Here is a 26,846-nt window from a genome sequence, read left to right as displayed (position 1 = left end):
AAGAGAGATTAATGTGCATATTGAACCTGGTGGTTATAAACAATTCCAGGTTTTTGTTTATTATTTAATGGCTGGCTGTATGGCAGAATTTTCTGGCTACGCGGTTGTAAGGTTTCCAAAATAAACTACGATTGTTTTGTCCCTGATGAAATATTTTAATGGCAACACTGCGCTCAAACCAGGTGCATCCTTAATGTGGCAACATGGCGGTTTCGTTCATAACATGCACGATCTTCTTGATACCCTGGCTTTTTTTCCTCTTCTACCCGGTGTATATACTGAAGGAAAAAAAAACTAATATATATAACAAGAGGAGAGGTAAAAACTGGTCCTTCAACCTGTCCAAGAACGGAAGAAATGTTACGAAAAAAAAAATTGAAGTTTATAATCCTTCAGTCAAGTCGTTGAAAGTAGGTCTGGTTTACAGGCAGTGTGCTACCATTATAGAAATACAAATTTGACATCCATTGACGCATCAATTGATTTGAGATACCTGAGAATAAAGGGATTAGATTTTTTTTCGTACTGCTCTGTCTAGAAACTTAGTAGATTGTCCCATTCAATAGTTGTCTGCGGAAGGCCTCTGATGAAAGTTGCTATGTTAAAAGTCGAGTGGCGTGCTCAGAGAGGCTTTGTGTAACCTCTCTTTAACAACATATGAAAAATATTAAAGGGTACGTTTGTGTACATGTAGGATATATATATATATATACACAAACATTCTGAAAAGATATGAACCCTCTTGATTAAATTGTATACATCACTGGGAAAACCAGTACAACTACAGTTGCATTTCATGTCTATATTTCGACTACGCATGCTCTATTTTTCTTATTTCCATCAAATATGTATACTTTTAATGCAAATCAAAAGAAAAAATATTGGATTTTAAACATCTGTTATTTATTTCATGATTACTGTTTTACGTTCCTAAAAAAGTATTGAAACAACAAAAGATGGAACTCAGTGACGATTCCATCTTTAATTTCTTGGAAGGGGGCCAAATGGAGGGGCAGATACATTTTTTAGGGGAGCAGCAGTTTTTTTTTTTTTTAGTTTTAGCGAATAAGAGTTTGTTACCTTGCCTACACATGTTAAGGGAGACGCCGACCCCTTTGTCCCCTTTATCATTGTCGTCTTGTTTCTGTACCAAGGGTGCACTGATTGCCATGAATCAGGGGTGTACAGACTGTCAGAAAAAATCATCTTGTATAGAATAGATCCTTCCTCACAACAGTATCTTGCAACAGCGCAACACACATGTTTTGAGTGGGTTCGAACCCGCGACATAACGTTTTGTGATCACCAGGCTAATGACAGATTGCTCAACCATTTCGAGTCAGCTAGATATATTTACAAATGTCTAATATAATATTTTAAAAACTTCGTCAAATAGTTACGAAATGAAATTAAATCTGTTTACGTCCCACGATTATGCCGGCTAGGCCAAAGGAGACTGTGATGATAAGAAATAAATGAAATTGTGGAATGAGTAAAGTGGGAGGAAACGAGAGAACCCCGAAAAAAGCCACGCACACTGTGTTTGTCCACCTCAAAATTTACTTGGTGCGAGCTGGGATCGAACCAGGGACCCCACGCACCGGAGGTGAACGCTCTATCACTGATCCACCGCTTCCCCCAAAGTTTACTTATAATATCAAACGTTGACTAAGAAAATCACAATTAGACCATTGTCAATATATATATTAAAAAAAAAAAAAAAGCCGTGTGTTTCAACGATTAGATGACACTAAAGCAAAGGATCTATCTATTGAGATGAAGATAAAAACTGTCCTTTTATTCATATTATGTAATAACATAATCGCGTGTTACCATAAATCTAAACAGCCAGCCTTTTCTTTAAGTATATAGTATGTAATGGATCACATTTCATTGACCCACACCATACGGAACTCAATTCTCGGCTTTTGGTGATGTTTAGCATTGAGCAAGATCTTTGACTTTGAAGGGCAGAATTCAACTTTGGGGTAATGAGTAAAAATAGAACTTGATAACAATTAGTTTGGGCAGTCTGAAGGTCAGTTAGTGCTGATAATGCAAATTTCAAAACTGATTAGAAAAGAAAACACCAAATAAGATAGTTATTTTGGGAATACGAAGCAACTGGAAAGGATGTCAGAGATTTTTGAGATTAAATTCTGAGTAATAGCTATTGGCTAAAAATCATGTGATGGTTAGAAATGTTTGCGGAGGTTTCTGAATATGAATTTCGTATTGAGAATTTGATTTTGCATTACGGTTGATTGGTTTAAACCATTTTTTTTTAAATTTAAAAAAAAACGGCTTAAATCTAAAAAAATAAATTTAAAAGCAAAGATGACACAAATCGTGTAAACTTCATGGCGACATTTCTTCATATCTCAAACCACCCTGGATCTTTTCTCATGCGGTACATTACAAACCCAGGAAACATAAATGTAAGTGATTTATTGAAATCAAAAGTGTTTTCTGCATATGTACATATACCTATGTATAAAAGATTCAGAGCTAAAGTAATCTGTCTAAGGATTCGTTTTTCTGTTCACTTATTTTATTGCTATGTAAATTAACTAAGCAAGCTGCTTTATTTCTGAAATTGCTCATTTATTTTAATAATTGGTATAATTCTGTGCAGTGATTTCACTTGTGCAAAAGTGTATATTATTATTATTATTATTATTATTATTATTATTATTATTATTATTATTATTATTATTATTATTATTATTATTATTATTATTATTATTATTATTATTAGTCCTGAAGTGATTCTTAGAAGGAATATTTTAAGTAAGAAAGATCAAGAAATTTTAAGCAGGTACTCAAGATCAATACAACGTTTTTCTGTCAGTTCTCCTTCGTGGATAAGTCGGTAAAATCGTCCCCTTAGAACTGGGTATGCAATATAGTTGAATTTGGCATATTATCCAAAAGCATAATGCCTTTTAAAAATTGGGTTCGTAGAGCAAAACGAAAAGGGCTTCGCCCTATTTCTAATACTGAAAATTATATTTCCCATTGTTTACAATGAGAATTTGAGCGCCAAATGCTTTCCCAAGGTTAAGTTTATGGGTATCCTATTGTTCGGTGATTATTCCTCAATGGTATGTTCGATCGGGATATACAACCATGGGGGACATTACCCCCAAATTTTTGACAAAAATGCCACCTATAAGATCCTTATATTCTAATTTGTATTTACCGTGTCCCCCAGCAGACAAAAGGTCTGCCCCCCAGGAGAGTTCCTAACTCCGCCCATGGCAACCCCTTACGACTCTTAGTGTGCGCTCTTGAATCACTATGTCAAATTTGGTTAAGAACGATTCACACATCTCGGAAGGAGGATCCGAATAAACGAATGCCTAAGTGGAGTAAAGATGAGTTCAAACAGGGGCGCCCACAAGGGGGGGGGCTATGACGCAAACTGCGTCATTGAAATATTTGGGGGGGGTAAAAATCTATATAAATATGTTTGAGAGGGTGTAAAAATTAATCGAAAACTTTTTTTTTTTTTTTTCATGGAAGAACACCTACGGATAGGCAATTGAGGGGGGGTGCGTCATGGACATGAGGGGGGTGGGCACCACTGCAAACAAGGAGACCCATCCCATGTTCGAGTCCAGGTAGAGGACAATTTTTCTCGGTTGCAAATCGAGTAGTGGTTCGAATTCCGCTGTAAGCTTAGGGTTGCCAGACTTTTCAGAGAGAAGGAAAAAAAGCAAGATTTTACGATTTTAAGGGAAGAATATATATATATATATATAACGATTAATTTGACGTAACTTTCCTTTCTTACCTACATATTTGATTTGGTCCGTATATTTCAATCGCATCGCAATCTTCCTCTGAGTATATTCCTCCTGTGAATGACTCCTTACTTTATTACATGTACGTTAAATAAGATTCCTACTTTTTCCCTCTTTAATAGCCAGTGTTGTGTAACTGCAATTTAGGATTTTTCGGATGTTTATTTCTAGATAGTATTCAGATTATTATTATTATTTTAATCCGGATTGCAATACAATAATAGATGACGAGTAAAGAAAAAAAGCGAGGAAAAAGAAATATCTCTCAATAATATATGGACTGTTTTTATGTATATAGTAACTTCCCATCTTGGCTGCCGTTCAAATGAGTTTAATTTTTGTAGAAATATTTTTTCTTCCTCTTAAAGTTTTGTTTTATAGTATCACTGACTATATTGTAGCCACTAGCCAGACGAATGTTCTGTTTTTGTAGACAGTAATTCAGTTCGATAACCCTGCAAGTCGTGTAAGCTGCAATCCTAATTTTGTTGTGTTGGTCGGCGATGAGTTTTGTTTTTAACGACTCCCACTACAGAATTTCTTGAGGCAGTTCGTGAAAAAGGATGGTTTTGGTCGGGGTCAAACTCCCTTGGTGGTTTCCTTAACATTGGAGCTACTTGTAGTAGAATCTTGGACATTTTCCATGTTTCTAGCTGCGCGACTTTAGAAATTGCTTAAATAGTTTTTTTTTTTTTTCGTTTTCGAATCAGCGTGCACGATGCTTCACCTTTCTTCACTCACAAGAATATCTCTTTTCTTTCGATTAAAAAGGAACAAACATGATTATTTAGCTATGTAGTATACTTTCCGTGTTTCTATAAACGCAATAATGCCGCAACTGTCTTCACGTCAGTTTGCATGAGCGCTAGAGGCATCATCAATTGCTTCTGTGTATTTTCTACATGTTGAAATCATGGTTGTAAACTAAATAATATAAAATTCTATACAGTATATACCGTATATATATATATATATATATATATGACGTTAAGAATTTTTTAAGTTTCAACTCGTTTCGGGCGTTTTTCTTCCTTTTTTTTTGTATTTATTTTTCAAGATTTAAGTCTTATACATACTTTAGCTGCCTATGTAAGGTCACCCATCTCTTTTCCCATAAGCGCTGGTTGCGCTAGAGCTTGGTAATTTTGTATCCAGTGGTCGGGATCTATTGTCTAGTTTCACAAAGTTAGTTTACTGAAAGAATTTGAGTGGAGGAAGGCAACAACACTAGGGATGGCCACATTTTTTCCCCCGAAAAAATACCTCTTCGAAAGATAAATTTTTCGAAAACGAAATTTTTTTCGGAAAACAGAAAACGAAATTTTTCTTTCGACAAAACGAATAACGAAAAATAGGTTTTTCGAAAAGGGCCATCCCTAAATAACAATCTGCCGAAACATTTCACAGCTAGTTAATTTTGGATGCTTTTGGGGCTAACAGTTTCATTGGTTTATTCATTGAAAAAAAAATTCGAGTATCGTTACTTTCCTTACTGCCAGTAGCCCTCAGTAAACTTTCTATGTACCTAAATACTCCTTCAAGAACACTAACCGTTATCTTATATAGCTAATTAATAATAAAGAAACATTACTTCTGAGTTTAATATTCTGTTTCATTCTATTAACAGTATAGTTGGTCAAAGAAAATTGGTAGAACTGGAATGGTAGATGGAAAACCTAGTTATTTCCTGACTTGCATTTTTTTTTTTTTTTTAAACTTTAGCAGTTACCATACTTAGGTTGAAATAAAATAAAATTGAGCATTGAAATGTCTTAATGCAACCAGTCACTAGATTTTAACTGTACCTTGATTTTACTAATTTCCACTGAAAATTTTTTGTATCCTGGAAAAAGATCGATTGAATGTTATTTCTTAAAGTGCTGAGGAAGACAGTAAAATTTTGCCGAAACGTTCACAATTAGTTAATTTTGATGGTTATCGAGTGAGTATTTTTTAGATAAATATTGAACATGTATTGTATTAGATCAAGTAACAGTCTCATTGGTTGTTTACCGATGACAGTCTTTAAGCATGTGGCTAACACAATTGCAGAAACTCGTCTTTAGGAACAAGATAATAATAATTTTTTATTTTTGTAACATACCTAAATATAAATAGTAGATCTTAAATTAATGTTCCTACTATTACTACTACTAACAACAATAATAAAACATAAATAGTAATTCATAATTAAATAAAACGCGTAAAAACTAAAATAATCGTATTATTTTCTTACCAGGGGTTTACAACTCTGCTAATTTAATTCCTAATAAATGATGCTTTTTGTATATGCTGTGGCATTGTAATAGACTACTTTCGCATATTTGTAAACTTAAGTCTAACTATTTTTAGATGACTGTTTTTAATGAATCATGATAGTACGAGTGTAACAATCATATCTGATAGCGATTGCACTGAGTATTATTGAGGTTTGTGAGTCGTCTTAAAATTTTGAGCCATTTTTTTTTAAACTTTTTAGTTAAAACTGTAATTTCTTTGTTGCCGTTCTTTTTTTAAAGAAAAGGAAGAAAGAATGAAATAAATCTTAATGAAATTGTAAGTTTAATAAATTTTTAAATATGACCCATATTTCATTCTATTGGATACAGTGGTCAGCGAAAATGCATACAGTATATTATCCTAATGTTTCGGGGTCAATATCTGGCGAACAATTTATTGAGTGTTTTTTTTTTTTTTTTTTTTCTCAATAAATCAGAGAAGAGTCTATGCTTATACAAATTTGATCTTTGCTCTGAAGTTATGTGAAGAAAATAATAAAAAAAAATAGCTCGTATGCACTTTTGCTGACGATTACAGCAATATTGCAGTGTACAAATGCTTTTTAGCAATGAGATTCAGCTTTTCTACCACGAGACAAGGTAAAAAGTGTCTTCCAAGTTACGAATTAAATTAACATGATGAAATTAGTGTATGTACTGTAAATGCAGGATGTCTAGAGAATTTTACAAGTTGCGAATATTAGTTTTTTTTTTTTTTCATTAAGTTAAAGTAACATAAAGTAAAGCGAGAATATAAATTTATGATGAATTAGTAGTGGGGGGGAAAAAAATGGAGCCAGTGTCTGACAGATAAAAACATCGAGAAGTAGTTAAATTGATCGCGAATGGTAATGCATTTCACTAGGATTCCCTTTCCTTTCCTCACTAGGCTTTCCTTCTGTATAAAATTCCGTCTGCGTGCTGTTTGAGCCGCGTAGGAACACTTTACTTCATCTCATGTTACTCGTACAAAATGAGTGAATGAAATTCCTCGAATTTGGTATGTTTGGGGTTAGGATAATGTTACCCCATAACAATTTACCGTATGAGATTGTGCACTTTTTCCAACCAATTTACGTGATTATACATTTTTTCCCCAGTCAATTTACGTGATTATACACTTTTTCCCCAGTCAATTTACGTGATTATACACTTTTTCCCCAGTCAATTTACGTGATTATACACTGTCTCCCCAGTCAATTTACGTGATTATACACTTTTCCCCAGTCAATTTACGTGATTATACACTTTTTCCCCAGTCAATTTACGTGATTATACACTTTTTCCCAGTCAATTTACGTGATTGTGCACTTTTGGCTCAGTCAATTTACATATAAAACATATATTAGTACGGAAATTTACTATAAGATTTTCGATGTGGATTTTCCTAGACACCCTGCACTATGGTGTTAATGTTTCTTAGATTTTGTAGGAGGAACTTTGCAAACGTAGTATGTTAGTAGCTAGCTTCATTAGAGCCAAACATCATAGTTTGTTAGTGAAAAGTGTTTAGAAAAAGAATTTTAAAAAAACGATTAAAATGGTATTTGCAGAGACTCGGACTGGAAACTGAGATTACTTGACTCCAGCTCCACGTTGAAGGTTGGAGATTCTCCAGATGCAGATTTAATACGAGAACATGAGTAAGAATCTTAATAACCCCAAAAGAAACCAATGCAATATTTGTTTGGTATGGCTTCCAGTGAGCGATGGGGGGACGTTATTTTTCCGTTTTGTTATTATTGCTGCAAAATATATATACATAAATAGCGCACATTTGTTTCTCACGTTTTATACCATTTATATGGCAAAGCACGGCATGTGCAGTTTTTTTTTGCTTTTATTCTATAGCACATTATAAATGGGGAATGTTTTTGTCATTTTTGTGTTCAAGTTAGAAGTTTTGCGAAAGGAGGCATGCAAATTTTGCACGATCCAACATGGAACCAGAAAATAATTTAGCGTGAAATATATATCTGTAGAATATTTGTAGTGCTTGGTGTGATTGTGTAGTGAAGAGTGATAGGAATATACAGTTACGATCAAAAGTCTTTTGGTTTCCTGAGTGAGAAGTTAACAAACAGTTGCATTTCTCTTAAACCGCAGTACAAACAACCAAGAGCAGATTCCCCTTATTTTTACAAATGACTATAACTTAAAGATTGTGATATCGAATATCACAAACTTTAAACTTATCAACTCGATATTTTTAAATATTGAATGTGTTATGATATTTTTCGATATTTTGGTTTTCATATTTTTGATATTTCTGTATTATATAATTTTTCGATATATATATATATATATATATATATATATATATATATATATATCGTTACTTAATACTTTATCGATATCAATTTTAGATTTCCAAATCTAGACATGGTACAGCTTTAATTATCAAATTTTTAGTGGCTTAATTCTATTGGGTGCCTATCAGCATGTGCACATGTATTCGACCAGAAACAACACACTAGACTTGTGTGTTTTGTAGGGTAGTAATGAAGTTAAATCTCGTCAATTCCTAGCGTATTTGACTTTTGAACGTGACTGTACATCCTGGAGGTCTTTATGAAGTTAATTTTGAAACTTTAACGTACATTTCATTAGTTTGTTATTCGTAATCCTTGATCTACTGAATGTCATTATAAGTCATACTGTCACAAATATAGAGGATAATACTTAAGCAAATAATGAAAATAATATAAGGTTATATTTGTCCAACAGTTTAAAATTGCACACTAATATCTGAACTACAAACTAGCTGAACTTCTGGCGACTAAAAGAATCAATTCCGTGAAGGATTTTAATCCTTGAAGTTTCTATTAGGCATGGAAGAATTACTCATATGACCGAAATCTTTTGGAACTTTTTTTAAGGCACGTAGTTAAGGAAAGAGTAGATCTCTCTTTTCGTGTTGATCCATTCTGTTGAAAGTTTTATTTACGATATTTCTTTCTTTTTAAATGTAGTAACGAAGTTCTAGGTACATACAACTGTTAAAGACAACTTTTCATTGCATCATTTATACACATGTGTATTTAAAGTTGCCATCCTAGCATTGATCTTGTGAAATTAAGGAAAATCCTGAAAGAAGACTGTCAGGATGGCCTGTCACATGATTCGAAGCCGGACCTCCAGCGCTAATCGCTATGCTAACCGCTCACCTCTGCCCACGTGATAACACATTAGCTATATATATAATATAAAATATGTAAAACCAGTGTTTCTCTGTAAGTGGATGCAGGATTCAAAAGAGATGCTGCGAGACTGTGATGGTTAGTAAACGTGATCAACATGGGATAAAATTGTTAAAAAAAAGTTCGATTGTGTGTGTGTGTGTGTGTGTTTTTTTAAAATCGTTTCTGTTATATTGCCAGTTGGTATGTTAATGTGCCGGAAGAGATGAAAAAAAATTACAATAATTACAACGTGAAGTTTAAATAAAATCATTTAGTTAATAATCTTTGTCACTTTTTCAACGATAAATCAACACCTTCATACAGTTTGATAAAGACAGTAATATATTGCCTAAAGTATAACAGGTTATTAATAATAAGTGTTTGCTTTGGGCAGTTTTAAAGCTATACATCGTTCCAAAGGTAGAAGAACAATATTCAGTATGAAGTTGTATTTCTTGTTGCCTTTAGATTAAAAGAATATTTTGCATTCTAAAAATCAATTTTGCCTTCTTAACTAGCATTCTAGTTAAACAATGCTGTTACAGTTGCCTCTAAATTGTTAAAAGCATAAGTTACTATAAACAATTTTCAACGAACCTTTTTTTTTTTTTTTTTTTTTTAATCTACTTTGGATACGAAAATAGAATACTAACTTGGAGCATTGTCAAGTCATTAAATAAACAAATTTGTCAGTCATCACTCTTACTGGAACAACATGAGATGTGACAGGTTGGTATGCTTATCCAAACTCTCTTGAAAATAAGGTATCTTCAAAGATTTAAATAAGCAAGTTCTTAAGAAGTGATACCGTTCCTAAATTAGTCGACGTTTTATGTTGAGTGGATTAAGTTGCTAATTTCATTCAAGTAGCAAATGTTTTGTTTTCTACTACTAAACTGCGGTCCATGTTTGTTTAGTTCGTTGTAAAACCTAAGACAGGATAATTTTCTGACATTTTCAGTTCTTGAACCATAAAATATTAGAGAAGATCTAATTTTGTATCATGACGCTAAAGAGCGTTCAATGTTTCTATGTAATCTTAGATACGTTAATTCGTAGAAGGAATGTGTGTCGACGTTGAATTTCATTATAACAGTAAATGACATCATTGCATTGTATTTTAAACACAAGCCAAATAAAACGCGGAACCCACAGAGCTTACTATTTGCTCCAAGCCGCACCTAGGTAGTCGGTGGGTAAGGCGACTATAAACTGTACTGCCCGGGTTTCATCTCTGCGCTAGAGACGGGATTTAATGTTTTATGCTGTTCTTGTTCACCAACGTCCGTTTAATAGGTACCTGTGGAATCCTGGAGAAAGGCAGCTATAAAGTGTTTTGCTGACCAGTTTATTCCTTTAATGTGCTGATGTCATGAAAACGCGTTGCGACACCGTCAGTGGTTCACATGGGGTTGTACCGAATGGAGATGTATTGTGTAACCTACCAGATATACATCACAACCCGTCCAATTTAAGACACACATGTTTGAACTTGAAAATACTAGTTTTTTTGAAAGAAAAATTAATTGAAAATGTGGTTTGCACGAAATAAGGGCATGTCCATGATTTAATACGTACCTTCAAAATATAAATGATCAGGAACCTTCATTATTTTTTATTTCATAAAGGAGATTCTAGTAGTTCGAAACTTGAGCACAACTTTTGAATTGTCATTTTTGATAAATGTGTGTGTAACTTGGACTGATAAATATTTGATAAACAACAAAAATCGCTTATTAACCTGTAATTTGTTTTATTTCAGACTTTGACTTTATATTCGAAGCTCAACTTTGACGGAAATAAACAATTATTGGTAGCAGTTAGTTTTTCGACGTTAACCACAATCGTGGAAATCTCAGGTTCCTTACGACATGGCGTGAAAGTTCAATAGAACAAATTTTAAAACGAGAAAAAAGTGATCAGTCTAGAATATTTCTTAAGTAATTTTAAAAGGACGTTAAAACTCCCAATCTATAAATGATTTTAAGGTATAATTTTCTGTTTGATTCTTCACCTGTTGTTGCAGGACTTATGATTTACTTTAGGCATTAGCCACTATATTACACTTATTCGTGGATCGTAGTATCTATTTAACTTTGGTAAGCGCTAACAAGACAGTGAATTTCCTAATCATTCTTCAGATAAATAATCATTCCAGAGTAATGTCAATAGGTCGGTTATCATCTTAATTTTTATTTAAAATTTTATATATATAATATCGAACATAACGTATTTACGTTATGTCGTATGTCGTAACGACATTTCATGAATTATTTGCTTTCATAAAAAACATAACGCAGTCGTAATTGTCATGTATTAAAAATAGAATGAAATTGAACGTAAACAGATAATGAGTCTATGCGTAATAAAATTGATATATCAAACAATAAATAAAATGAACAATAAAAAGGGCGTATAATCAATATATCCATTAGAAGTATTGGCATAGTAAATATTGCTCATAAAGGTTCATATAAATAGTAAAACAGAAACGAGTATTTGAAATGAAGACGAGAATTAGCAGTTTTACTAAAACTAGCACAATATTGGTTAGTTTCCATTTTAAGAAGTCATGGAAACATTTAATATTTTGAAGAAAATAAAATAATTCCTAATCTGTCCGCTTTGTCCAAGAAGATACGCTAAACTAAACTTTTGCCAAGCGGGTGTTGGCTAAATAGCTTGGTTTCTAGCTTTCTATATTAGAAATACTGACGTTGGAATCCTTAACACACACTAACCACGTATCATTCAGTTTAATGTGCGTCATTCGGTCGGCCATAGCCCTTTGTGGGGTCTTTGGAGCGGGGCAGTTTAGTGTTGCAAATTCTTACTATAAAATTCTATTTAGTTTTCCACAATAAAACAGGGAAAATATTCAGAAGGTCAGGTCATGAAACCAAATTCAAAATTCTTATTGGTGACCAAAAAACAAACAAAAAAAAAAAAAAATATTACGCAATGTTTTTGCACGAAAGACAACTAGAGCAGAACTTGGGTAATACGAGATTTTGAAAGATAAAGAAAGAAAGGAAGAAAACTTGAAAATTTTAGGAACGTATCCCAAGCTTTTGTGGTTATCAGGAACTTGACAAGTTAGAGAATATGCCATAGACGCTTACATTTGCTGTATATTATGGGCAAAGTTCGTGAGTACTGTAAGTTAGATTCTGATTTTCTTCTCTGTGATTCACTTGAATAGATTCTAAGGAGAATCGAATTCGGAATAGTTATTGATAAACGGGAAAACAAAATTGAATCATAGAATGTTTTTGAACGAGGATTTTTATTAGTACATACAAAGATATAGTAGGATAGCAGTGCTTATACTAGCATGAATCGTAATGCCAGTGTGCAAGGGAACTTAGTTATGAGAGAGGTTCAAGGTTGGTATAATAAACGGATGAGTATATGACGCCATCAGTGCAAGTCTCCGTATCCCCCCTTCCTTCTACTTCCCCCCTTTTCTGTATCCCTTTTGTCAGAGAGATCATTTTTGTTCCAGGGTCAAATGAATCAGCTGAAGTGATTTCGCTAATTCGTACTGTACAAGCTTTGCTAGATGAAATGTTCCACAACGACACAAAAACATTTGGATACATATACCAAAATGAATGTACTTTTTTTTTCATAATTTACGCAGGTGATTATTATAGTATCATTACAAGGATATCAGGGATCACATACATATTGAGTAATGGATATATTCAGTAATGTTTTCAGATTTTCCCCGGGGAGATTTTAATTATACTTGTCGTGAAAAGTAATACTACAAAAAATGCTGGGAATCCACATTTGAGCACTATAGAAGTAATTTGTAGCTCCGAGGGTAAATTTCCATTCATTGAAATCATAAGTGGGTACAGGGATCAGTATTATTTGATAAAGTTTAACGTTTACTTATATGTACATCCCATTATTAAAAATAAATCTCCTATGTATTCACATATTATTGTTCACGACAGTTTGTATGAAGTGCACAAGTCAGATTTCAATAAATCACTAACCCTTATATCTTTGTATGATCTATCTATCTATAGGAGATTTGCCCCAACCTAGGTTAAACTAGCTTTAAAAGTTTCCGTACCCCAGAATCCTTCGTTAAATTCTTTTTGTATAAGTAGTACTGTTTTCTTTACTATTGTCAAAGTTGGGAAGTGGTTACTGTTTGGTTAGTCAAAGAGAAAAAGACTTTAATATAATACAATTCCTTCAAAATTTGTATGAACTCTCACTGAATTTTGCAATTTTATAAACCACTATATTGGCTTCGTAACAAATTAATACGATTTGCAAGCATGATTATTTAAAAATGAGTATTTCATCATGATTTAAATTTTAAATTCTGTGTAGTCGCTGAAAAATTTAAGCCAGAGAAGCTGTGGTGAAATCAGAGACGGTTTGCAATGCAGCAACAATGCTTGGTTTTGATATCCATGATTCTTTTGCAGTCGCCTCATCTGACTACTTTCTGCACTCATAAATACCCACTCCACTTCACACTTGCTGTCGGCTTTTCTTTCCATTTCAGTTTTCAGTGCTTTGCTCCATTAAATGGTCATAAAACAAGATAAAGAAACCACGGTAACTCAGTGGTAGAGCGTTCACCTCTGGTACATGGGGTGTCTGGTTCCATTTCAGTCCGTGACAGGTGAACGTTGTAATAGACAAATACTGTGCGCGTCGGTTTTCTCAGGGTTTCTCGTTTACTCCTACTTACTTCATTCGACCGTTATAGTCTATATGATCATCACAGTCTCCCTTAATCTCGGTGCATAGTCGTGGGATGTTAAACAAAATGAAAAAAAAAAAAAAATAAATAAACAAAAAGACATTAGTTACACGCTTCGTCCATCAATTAGTCTTCTTCCCTTTCCTTTTTGCCTTTCACCATATCCCATCCTTAGAAATAATGTGTGACCAGTTTCTTTTCCTCTCTTCAATTGTGTTCAGTATTGTTTTTCTCCTTTTCAGAGCAGTTCGTAATCTGGACAATAACCTTTAATCAACCAATCGTGCAGGGTTAAATTTGGGAACTGTAGAACAACAAGATCAGAGTTACGAGATGCGCAAGAAAAGAAACAAGAAAAATTGAAGATTAAAATATGAAATAAGTTAATTGAAGAAGTGTTGAAATTCTGTTATTTAGGAAGTAAATAATTTCAGAATATCTCAGGTGAAGACGTTCAAAGAACAACAACAAGCTTCTAATCAGAAACGTTGGCGTGGCAGCTGAAGAAGAGATTGATGAAAGCTTATGTATGTGATGTGAGACGTGGACTGTAGAAGAAGAAAAAATGGAGAACGGAAACTTTCGAGATGTGGTGCTACAGAAAGAAGAATGTTAAAAATTAATGGGTAGATAAGGTGTCAAACGAAAAGATGATGGTAGGAGAGCAATGGAGTGCACTAAAGACTATTTTGAAAGGAAGAGATAAGGAGATTGGACATATTATGAAGTATGGAGGGAATCTCTGAAGAAAATTACCTAGAAGGAAACCGCAATTGAAATATACGGATCAAATAATTCAAAATATAGGAAGACAAAGTACATTGAAATCGTGAAATGAAAAATCTAGCTCAGTATAGGGAAGAAAAAGTACATTAAAATGAAGTCTAGCTCAGTACAAGGAAGAAAAATACATGGAAATGAAAAGACTAGCTCAGTATAGGGAAGAGTAGAAAGCAGCGTCAAAACAATCGAAAGATTGCTAACCTGGATGGTTGTTAAGCACCTGAAGATGGCATCACTATGTAACACAGGGTTGGGATTTCAGACTTGAACAGTTTGCGAAACAAGTTACTCTTGATTTCAACATTCCTAGATTTAAATATAATATTCATTCTATATAAAATTCTTTTACTAATATATATTTATTAAAAAAGTCTAAAATCATTGCGATTAATTGTGACATCGGAAGAAACGCAAGAGAATGAAAGATTTCCGGATAAATAAGCTCAGAAACGCCAATTTAACTAAGCAGTACACCAAAATGTTTCCTTGTATTAAAAGTATGAATTGCGAGATAGTGGATGCAATTAGTCACGCAAGACGATGTTCAACTTTTTCCCAGGATAATAGCAACATCATAGGAAGTCTAATCTGTCTTAAGGGAAAGTGATGTTCCTTTTTTTTCTTCAGCTTTGAGGTTACCCAAGCAATTGCCACGGAATTACTTCAGATTAAAGAAAGAAAGAAAAATACAGAAAGTTGTTTTGATTCTGTGCTAAACATTTCAATGGATATCGAAAATTCTTTTATCCAAACTAACTGCATTCTGACAAATGTCAATACTACTACTACTACTATTAGTACTACTACTAAAAAAGATACGCCCCTTTTTCTTCCTTTCCAATAAAGCACAGAAATCTAGTTTTGCTAATTTCCTCTGAATAATCTCTGTGAATTATTCACGATCTTTCCGCTTGTCTGAAGAGGTATTTGAAGATAGAGGAAGGAATAAATTAGCAATAAAGATCTGCGTACACTGAGAGCGAAAGTGGTGCCAACTAGTGGTAGGAACGCCTATTCATGGGTGAAGAGAAATATTTTTAAATGAAAAAGTAAGAAGAAAGAATGGTATACTTCTAAAGAGGAAGTGTAAAAGAATTTAAAATTCACATCCGAGTGTTGTTAAAAAAAGAAAAAAATCTTTTGTTTTAAGAGTTCTTCATTATTTAATATTTAAACTAATGAATATGGAGCTGTGAATTAAAAGAATCTAAAATCTACATGTAAAGGAATTCGAAATATACGAATTTTGTTAGGAAGAAGAATCAAATAACTACAAACTACATTTTGTTTCCTTCATAAAAATGGACAGTACATACCGTATACGATATTAACTACAGAATTCATGCGATCTTGACCAAACTTGCATGACTCAGTAGTAGAGTGCTCACATCTGGTAAAGTCCCTAGTTCGATCCCAACCTATGTAAGTTTGTGATGGACACCATCGTGAGTTTTCTTGAAGTTTTGCCGTTTTCTCCCACATCCTTCCTACCAATTATTTTATAATTATTAATTTTTATTAATATCATCCATGAACTTGAGCCTAGAGGGCATAACGAGGAACGAAAATTGAAACATTTCATATTTGGATCAAGATCCAGTATATTTCAATCAAAAATTTTCTTGTAGGCCATATATCTGGAGAACTACATATAGTGTAGCCAAACCCAAATTATTAGTTAACTCAGTATGATGTGCTTATTCCGTAGAAAATACGAAAACTCGATTTAGAGGCCGTACAAAAATTTTGTGGACCCTGATTCAAAAACTAATTATTGGCCAAGACTGCAATCTTTTGATCCATTTTGGATCATTTTTCTAACATTCTTGTTGTTTCATTTGTTTACCAAACCTGATATGAAAGTAAACCTTGATATGCGTGTCTGTATGTGAAATATATTCCTGTGTAGAGTTTTGGTTCCCGCGTTATGGGCGTTTGAGGAGAAGCAAACAAATAAACCAACATGCCGTTTAGAGAAAAAAAATAGGGGAGGGGGGAGACATTGAACAAACCAATTAAGTTGATTTTAGATAAACCTTAAGTAAATGCAGCATGCAGTGCTGTAGTCCTAAAATTTTCACAGGGTGTACGCTGTTTTGTACTTTAAAATCTAAGAATATTTTATGCTATTTTCCTGATGATATTCAATAACATAAATAGGTGTAGGTTTCCCGAATAAATCAATCCACTACGAGAAGGAACAGAGAAAATCGCGTCCAATGTACAAGAAGGAATTAAGAATATTGTGGTGAGGAGTAAGATATATATATGCGAATACCACAGTTAAATCTTTTCCTGCTCAGTGATCAAAACAATACGAACTTCAACAAAGACAGACGTAATCTTTCAATTTTCTCTCTTGTGACGGCAGAGTAGTCAGATAAAACTTATTTTTCTGTGTGATTGATACACTTGATCAGCTGCTAAAGATATGATAGAAAAAAGTGATATAATCATTTTACCACTGGAGTCATATCTCCGATTAAATAAATAAATAAATTAAATATAAATGAAACAAAAATAGAACGTACTATACAGCTTGAAGCAGAAGGTATACTATACTAAGATTAAGCAAAAGGTGTACGGCGTATAATCTCGACTTAGAGCGCTGGCACTAAGTAGGTACAACAAAAATCTGCAAAAATCAAAGGAGATTTTTTTTTTCCGCAATTGGGTAGCTCATTACTAGTGTCACTACGTCGGATTTATTATTCCTACTCTTACTTAACAAGGTGGTTCCCGAATGCATACTTAGCTCCAGTATATGTAGCTCGGCTTCGATTCGTAGTTGCGGTTCAATATTTTCCACCGTCAGGCCGTGATCATGAGGGCAATTGTGAAACTACTTGAATAAAGCAGAAATAAAAGAAAAAATGTCGTTAGGGAGATTGGTGTGCTGAATATGCATTTCCCAGTTAAATATGTGTCATCTTGGTCAGAACTTTTCACGGTCTGCAGGGGCACGTCTTATTTATTCCAAACATCACGTCAGTAAAGTTTAATTTCTGAGTGTCATACTTTTTAAAGTTCTTTTTAACGTTACAATAGTGATATAACGACAATCAGAATCAAGATATTAAGGAAATCAAATGATACATGCATTCTAAAATTTGGAGTTAATAAGTTCATATACACACAATGCTACTAAATAAGTGGAGGGGAAAGCCATTTGTAAAGCAAGTTATAGCACTATATCTTAATTACACGTATTACAAGCTTCCTGTAGTAGAGTTGAACAAGGGAAAGTTTTCATTAGGTACAGCAGAGAATCCAAAAGGGGAGAGAAAGTTATGAGCGATCACTTTTCCTTGACAAATCTTCAAATCGAAGGAAGTGCATCGAGTCGTGAAAGGAGGAGCGCGTCTTGGACGTTTAAGATAATTGGAAGAGACACTGTCCTTACAGTTCTCGTTCAAAGCACGCCTTTACTTCTTCCCTACCAAATGGAAGGAAGGCTGGAGAAAATTTTTGCTTGGTGGCTCAAAGCAGAGCATTGCACCCGTCCCTGGTGGGACAACCTACCTTCAGACTCAGTCTGTGTCTTTGATAATTCGATGTGGTTGGCTGCACACGGATACAAGCATACGAAACGAAACTTCAGTGCTTTGAGGCACGAACTACTCCAATTGTATATGACTTTTCCAAACCAGACTTCATTTTATATTCTTTTGTTTTAGCTGGGAACATACCGACCTCCGTGGAAATTCTTCAGATTTACATGTTTATTCAAAATACTCTTTTTGTGAAACGTATGTAAGCAATAATACTATAAATCTGACAGAGTTTAGCCTTCGTTTGTGTATATACTACAGCTGGTTATTTTTTAAAAATCTTTTTTATTTGTACATATTACTCTGCGCAGCAATCTGTATGAACTGTACAAATCAAAATTTATTAAATCAGTAATTATTTTACCACTTGTTGGACTTATGTGCCTACTCCTAGATTAAGCCAGATTTGAGACCTTTCATAAGAAACTCAGGTTTAGTTGTGGAGAAATAAAACACACATATATAGATAGATAGATAGATAATATTATTTTGAACGTAGAAATTAAAGCATTAGGACTTCTACACATATAATTGATGTAACTTGAACTCTGCTTAAGTGTGTTTTCATTTATACGGGCAAGATGACAAGCTAGTTTTCTAGGTTCCATCGGAATATTTTATCTTTGTGTATATACCCCTGTTGATCCCTTAATGTATTTTGACCTTTGTGGGTTTTGTCCTGATGATAGATGCAGATAGATATATGCTCGAAATATATGTAGACTGAAAGGGTCATATTCAGAAACAGTTTTAAGTGTGAATAGTATCTTATTAAGGATTTGGCTAACGCGTGATACCAACAGAGAAGAAACTTAGAGTGGAAAAAAGCTTTGGAGCACAGGAGAATAAAAATCAGTAGGAAGCAAACAGAATGCATAAACTTAAAAGGAGATAGTTCCGTACAAATAGAATGACAGCTTCTAAAGAAAGTAAATACAATTACGTACCTAAGTTCCATTGTGAAGAAGGATGGGTGTTAGATGCAGAAATAGAGCACAGAGTTAAGAGTGGCTGAATAAAGTGGCAGAAAAACTTCAGAAATTCTTTACGTGTCAAGACGAAGGGAAGAGCCTACAAGACCTTAGTGAGACCCGTACGGAGCAGAAACTTGGGGAATCAAGAAGGTGCAAAAGAATAAACGAGAAGGCTGAAACGAAGATGGTGAGGTAGATGTGTGGTGTTACCAGGTTTGATAAGATCAGAAACGAAATAAGAAAGAGGCAGCGTTAAAGTGCGGAGATATCAAAGAAAGTACATAGTATGATCATGTTATGAGAAAAGAATTATGATCACGTCGGCAAGAGATTGGGAAAGATGAAAGTAGAAGGTGATCGAGGAAGAGGAAGATCAAAAAGATGATGGATAGATTGTATAACTACAAACTTAAATCAAAAATATGAAGTTTGGGATGGAATAGGATGGAAGCGAAATACCAAAAATATTGACCGCACGTTAGTACGAAAAGACAGTAGAAGGGGAAGTGAATAAAGAAAATGAACATTCTCCTTCATATAGTAGTAACAATTAGTTCCCTTTTCAGTAACGCTATAGTATTTATCAGTTTTATTTCTTTCTTTATTGGATGTCATTTTGGTTACTTTTTTATAAATCAAGTTGTAAATATGTTAAGTGATCTATTAACTCACTCTCCAAATTAATTCATCGTTGTTAGTAATTTTCCAAAATACAGTACTGCATAGTAGAGAGGCTGGAATAAGTCAAAATGTAACAATTATAGAAAAGAATAGAAGATGCAGGTCCATATAGTGCAATGTACAGCAGACATGTGTGTATATTTTCCAGTTAGATTACTTGCATCAGCTGACCGTATTGTCAAGCCAGCAATGATAGTATTTGCTTATTACACTGGAACGAACTAGTTTGTGTACCCAGAGGTATTTTTGGTTTTAACCTGAAGGAGTAGTTTTTGCGGCTGTAAGAATGGTAGCTGTGACAAACTAGGACGAACAAGAAAAAGTAAGGGCGTGGGTTTAGTACTCAAGGTCATCCGATTGTATGTATAGCTATGCACCGTATTCTAGTTACAACATACTTCCGTTAAGTAGACAGAATGCCGGCAAATCATTAACAAAATACAACTATTTTGGGAAAGATTGCATTACTTTTCGCAATAAGTATGTCAAAACATGATACTAACACGTTGTTAATAATTTTGCCAAATTCTTTGAGTCCAGTGTTTGCATTTGTGATGTTATATGAATTTATTAGCAAGCCATTTTTTTTTTTTTTTTAATTTACTTTTAAGACACCATTGGTCGAATTGTGGGTCACTAGACAGATTAGGCGTTCCCTCTCCTTCTCACTTTGTTCTTCCTGGACTAACCTGCTTGGTTGCTACGAAATAAATCAAGGAGAGGGCATCCAAACCTTTGATGTCACTTTTTAGAGTATATTTTGTTTTTTATTTTATTATGGTTATCATGAAGTTAATCTGTTAAGTTTATTTTACAGGCAAATGGTACGAAAGTAGTCTTGTTTTAATAATATATTTTGAGCAATAAAGATTAAAAGCATTGTCTTCATGTTTTGAGCTCTATCAGTGATGACAGTTTATCCTTTTATTTAATTAATGTCCTAGTTTTGAGGTTGATCTAGTTGTTTTGTTGTCGAGTTCAGTTGTTGAAGTTGTTCGTACGTATAAAGACTTCAGGATGCTACAGTTGCTGTCTGGTTTATCACGATGCTTGGCAGTTCCTTGACTAGCTGGCTTGATCTAGCTTGGGTCAAGCTACAGAAGAAGGTTTGCGAATTAGGTCACCGTAATTACAGTTAGTAATTTTTGTTTTTAGCTCAGGGCAAGGACTAGCGTTGATTATATGTTTGTATATTCTGTGTATGCTTTATTACATTTTACGTATTCTGCTTCCAGTAAATGTTATAAAGCGAGTCTTTAAAGGATGGTTGTTAGGTATGTTTCTTATGGAAAGTTCAATAGATCTGTACAATTTTTGCATTCGATCAATTTGTTGTTATAACAGCACTTCCGGGGGGTGTTATGCTAAATTTCATCGAAGACTTGCTCTCCATCATTAGGCTACACAAACATTGGACAGGTCAATTTAAGGGTGTATGTAGACCATTAATAGGGTTCATACACTACCTGGAAAACCTGGAAATCTCAGGAAAATTAATTTTGGAAGAAAAAATCCTAGATAATTCAGGGAAATCGGTCATATCTAGTAAAATACCTGGAAATATCAGAAAAATTGAGTTCATTATTTTTGTATATTTTGAATGTATTCAAATATGGAACAAAGTTTTGGATATTTTAAATTTTATTTATTTTAATTATTTATTTTCTTGTGACTCAATATTTAATTGCAATCGTTCATTGGGAAGAAGGGTGGCCATTCTTAAATATATAAACATATTATTCTTAAAATGTTTGCGTTCTCTTACTGCTAGTTTCTTTCACTAGACCTGGAAATTGCACAATTAATACCTGGTAAACCTGTAAATTCAGGGAAATTGAGTTAAATATTTTTGTATGAACCCTGATTAAGAAAAAAAAATCCCACTGAACAATCATCAATAAGTCATTGCTTTAAAAAAAAAAGAAAAAAAAATCTAGCTAATTTACACGTAGTGAAACGATTTCCTGTTAAATGAATAAAATCAAATATTTTACATCCCATGATTTTGGCAGGGCCGCCTATAAGGAAGGAGACCTCCGACAAATGTGCTTATGAGGAACCTGTGAGAATTATATGAAATTTTCTCAGTTCAGTTGTGATAATTTTCAAGTTTGGAGTTCCCGACAGCGACTAAATAGTACACTTTTCTAGGAATTACAGTACATAAAATATTTTTAACGATTTTCTAAACACCCTTTTTGTAACAAGAATAAAGTTCATTATTAATACAGAAATTTAGCAACTTTTAAGTTGTTACTAGATATTTTCATAAAAATTGAGTTGGCAACAGTGCTGACGTCCGTTGATGAAATCTTCACAGAAAATTTCTCTGAAGACCTATGAAATCTAGTCCTGCCTTTAGGCTAAAGGAGGCAAATGGTAAATGAATTCCAAAGAATTTGGAGAACGAAGACAATAGAATGAAAAGGATTAGTCTCCAGTAAACCTACTGATACGATGTTTTACACCCAAGTTCATAACTTACTGGAATCGAACCACGGACTGAAATTTTTAATCATTGCTTGATAAAAGGATCGATAACCGCGATATTTGTGTCGAGAACTTTAGTGTCTTTGTCAGTAGTCCTATCCTTGACGACGTGTTTCGGATTTTTAAAATGTTTTGATCATTCTGCAGATCATATTACATGTACACTCATGTCCAAAATTATTGGCGCATTTATATGTTGTGGGAATATAATTTGATTTATAACGAATTCGCCTGATATTTCGTATAATGTTAGTATGTGTATAATCGGCAAAGGCATGTATGTGGCCAATTTCATGTCAGAAGAGCAGTAAATAAGAACAATAAAACGAAAATAAAATTTTCTTGTCCATTTAGCAACATTTTATTTTACTCATTATAATTTTCGTATTTATAATTCTTTTCCTATGAAATTTACCACAAATATACATTTCCTGATTATACACATAATATCGATATTAAAAGTACCCTGCAAAATCATTATCAAATTATATTCTTAGAAGAAGACAGTTATTCATATGCGACAATAATTTTGGACATGAGTGTACGTTTGTACAAAATGGTATAGAACTCGTCAATACTTAAAACAGATACAATACGTAGAACAAATACAATGCTCTTGTTTTTAACAACTTGTGAAAATATTATAGGGAAACCGATCCCACGATCTATAGGACAACAAATTCTGCAATCTATATAATAATGATATATATAGACTTAATTACTTCATATATGTGTATGATTGTAATTACTTTCTGATACATACAATAAAAATTGAATCAGTGGCGGCTCGTGGAATAAAAGGTAGGGTGGGCCAAGCCTTAAGACAAATACTTTATGGTTACTACTACTACTACTACTACTACTAAGATATTAGTATTATTATTGTTATTTGATTACTAAGTGAATTGCTTGAAAAATGTAGAAGTTGCAGTCAGAAAAACTTATACATTAATTAATCATAGGGGTACAACGTAACAATTTTTTTCTGTATTAAATGGTTCTCACCTAATTATCTATACATATGCACTGCTCTTCAATGCTTAAGACTGGAGAATTGTTAATATGAACAACGCTACACTCGTGTTTCTTTATTTTTTTTCTAATAGGTGTTTCAAATAAAAAAAAATCCCATTTTTCTTCACACCGTTTCACCACCGAACAATAAATAGTAAAAACAAAATAGTCTCTTACGTTCTTCACAAGCAGTCAACCAGTTGCACGAAAGGTTTCTAACTTTTGTTCCATCTTGCTGTGTAATTGAAATTTTAGGTCATTGTTGACCTAGTTCTTTCAGCTGGACTTCATCATTTAAACAAAACGTTGAAAATCTCTTTTCTACCAACACGCTTACTTTATTCATTTTCGCACAACCACATGAAAACGGGGGGGGGGGGAGAATAGCACGAAAGACACTAAGAAAATGCACACTGAGGGATGGACACGAGGTTGATTTTCATCCGCAAGAGAGCAAGGTCAAGGAACAAAATAAGTGATAGTGCGGGATCAACAACCTCTACAGACAAGGGAATTTTGGCAACAAACAAGCTTCAAACCTTTTCGTTCGAAAAGGGTCGGGTGCAGTCGTGTGATGAGGGTCTACGATTCTTGGCCCTTGTTACCTACATTCAAGCTGGGTTTTCACGTTGTTCGCCACAAAAGTTAATGTAAGAAGATACTAAGTCCACACTGAAACAGCTCAGGCCCTTTTCCCCTTTGTGTTATACTGACCGCGTGAATAACGTGCCCATAAGCGTAAGTAGTACATGAAAAAACTGATTTGAAGGAGTCAGAACTACTGTTTTTAGTTCAGAGGGAAATTGGTAGAGCAACAATACTAGCAAGATAAATTAAGATACATACATTTTCTGTGTTAATACAAAAACGATGGGAGGGCCGGGCCGGGCCCATTGGGTCCCTTATGACTGGCCGCCTCTGGATTTAATTATATTCCGAACTTGCACAATGAGTTGCTTATTCAACTACTGTATAAAATGTCTTATTTAATAGCAGTTCGCGATAATATGGGTACACTTCTTCATCGTCCATTCCTACAGATATTTTTATTATGAAATTTACGTACTGCTTCTACTATTTCTTATGGGGAAGTTGGGGTTAAGGAAAAATGTCTTTCAAGTATACATAAGCGACTGTAGTCTACTTGTCACTTGGAGTAGGTATATCACGAATAGCTTTCTCTGCAACGGTACAAATTGATGGATCGAGAAGGTATTAAAAAAAGTTAGAATTCATTAGTTAAATTTAGAAAGAATAGCAGTTTTGTACCTATTGTTAAAACTGAAGTATTTGGCAAGTATGAAATACTAGCAGATACAATATACAAGATTTTGGAAATAAATTACCGAATCCTGTCGTATCTTTCCAAATTTCCTCAAAACTCCTTTTTCACTTGGTGTGTTATTCTTGTGTGATTCCCGCTCCCCAATTTAATCAAGTGAAATTTGTTTCATATTTGGATAAATTTTCATACAGTGAGGAAACAAGTAATGTAGGTTAGTGTAACTGAATTTACAGGATTGTGATTTAAACACAATAATAATAAAAAAAAATACACACTTGATTCTGTAAAGAATTTTTCATGTACTATTGAGGAGATTTCTCATGTATTATTTTGAAATGAATGCGTTTTCTGTTTGGCCTTAAAAAAAAAAAAAAAAAAAAAAAATTCTAGGACAGAACCTGCAAAACAAAAGAGGTATCTGCCCCCAAGCGCGTGTACTCCCAATTCAAGATAAAACTCGCATGTGATGTAGTATATAAAATAGTCTTCTGTGTCTGACCTTGGTTGTGGTTACGGATTTTTTTTTTTTTTTTTTGTAATGTTGCCCTCCTTTATGCAGTATTGTTCTCTATTACACGTATTGTCTCTCTACCATAAAAGCGTGTTTTCCACTCATTATGAAAGTCAATTTTCTAAGCACTTCGTTTGTAAGATTATTTTTTCTTTCTCTCTCATGAATTTTACTAATTTCTTTTGTCTTAATTGTCGTAGTTAATTATAACTCTCGCTTCATAAACTCGAAAGTATACATACATGGCAGATGATGTAAAGCAGGACCAGAGACGGGCTCTGGGGGAAGTCACATAAGTAAAAATGAACATCTTATTGCTACAAACTAAGGGAATAAACTTATACATTCGGTCTTCATGTTTAACTAAAAACTCTTGATTGTTTACATTTAACACATTTATTTATTTGAATTTGCCTCGTGCTTAACTTAAAGCTCTTAATTGTTTACATTTGGTAACTTTATTTGTTTGTTTTAATTTGCCCATAAACTGTCTTGTAGTTACACAAATATTAATGCCCAAATTTAAAGATGGTTACGACCTTTGTCCTAATAAGAGCAAAGCCGTTTGTTCACCATCGTCACTATCAGTTTTGAAATAATTACATTGAAACTTAACAGCTTAAGTTGTAATTAATTCATCACAATACACTAATTAATGTTGAGTTGATTTTTGCGTCCCTTTCAGCAACGAGGCTATGTAAGACGTGGACCTACTGTCTAACGTGGAATCCGAATTGAGTTGATTTGAGTTTAACGTCCCTTTTAGCAGCGAGACTATATGAGACGTGGACCTACTAATTAACGTGGAATCCGAACCACATGAGCTCCCGCCGGGAAACGAATTCGGGGCTCCCATGCCAAAGACACGTATGCTATACACCAATTACTGTAGACATACACAAACAAATATTAATGCACAAACCTCACTATGGTTATCCCTCTTGTCCTAGTTTGAAATAATGAAATTTAAACTATATGATTTTTAAGTTCCAAACATAAGTCGTCACAATAATTTTAGAGAGTTTTCATGACGCACATTACCATCTTCACTCATTTCCCCCTAAAGTACGCTTAGAGCAAAAGTCTAAATCAAGTGAAAACAACCCATTACGTGTTATTTTTTCTTCTTGTTTTCTTCCTCTGCAGCAGTAGGCGTTGTCGATATAAAAAAGGAGTACAAAAATTTGTGCCAACGAGGAGGAAAATAAGTCTCGTGTCTTTGTGCTTAAATCTAAGAAAAATGCGAATGCATAAAAAGGAAAGAAAGGGTTTCACGTGTGCAAACTATCTTATTTTCCTTCATGACAAAAATATACCTACTTCATTTCTAAAAGTCATCTTTCTTTGTCACGAATTTTCTATCCATGAACATTTCTAGATAAAAGTTTCTCAACTGCCCTTTCACCGTGTGAATAAAAGGACAGGAATGAACAAAGCTGCAACTGCGGTGCAGAAATAATTATATACTCCTAAACAAGAAAGCGCGGCATACAAATCTACATTACTGGAGTTTGCATTTACGTCGTGTAATTGAAAATAATCTTCGAAGTAGCCCGTG

General features: G+C 33.8%; 1 protein-coding gene across 6 annotated transcripts in view; it reads left to right on the top strand.

Moving 5' to 3' along the window:
- Positions 1-26,846, top strand: part of nemy (cytochrome b561 family member no extended memory) — a 616,447-nt gene that overhangs the window by 543,808 nt on the left and 45,793 nt on the right. For 4 of the 6 annotated variants that reach the window (XM_081739588.1, XM_081739590.1, XM_081739587.1 and 1 more), the window contains exon 3: positions 7,639-7,728. The exons of the other annotated variants lie outside the window; for them this stretch is intronic. In XM_081739588.1, the coding sequence (XP_081595714.1) occupies positions 7,639-7,728 (90 nt within the window). The remainder of the gene's footprint in view (positions 1-7,638; positions 7,729-26,846) is intronic. 6 annotated transcript variants of the gene reach the window in all.

Source organism: Thermobia domestica, chromosome 15, assembly GCF_964235325.1.
Source record: "Thermobia domestica chromosome 15, izTheDome1.hap1.1, whole genome shotgun sequence".
In the NCBI taxonomy this organism is placed as follows: domain Eukaryota; kingdom Metazoa; phylum Arthropoda; class Insecta; order Zygentoma; family Lepismatidae; genus Thermobia; species Thermobia domestica.
This window is presented reverse-complemented; position numbering and strand designations above follow the sequence as displayed.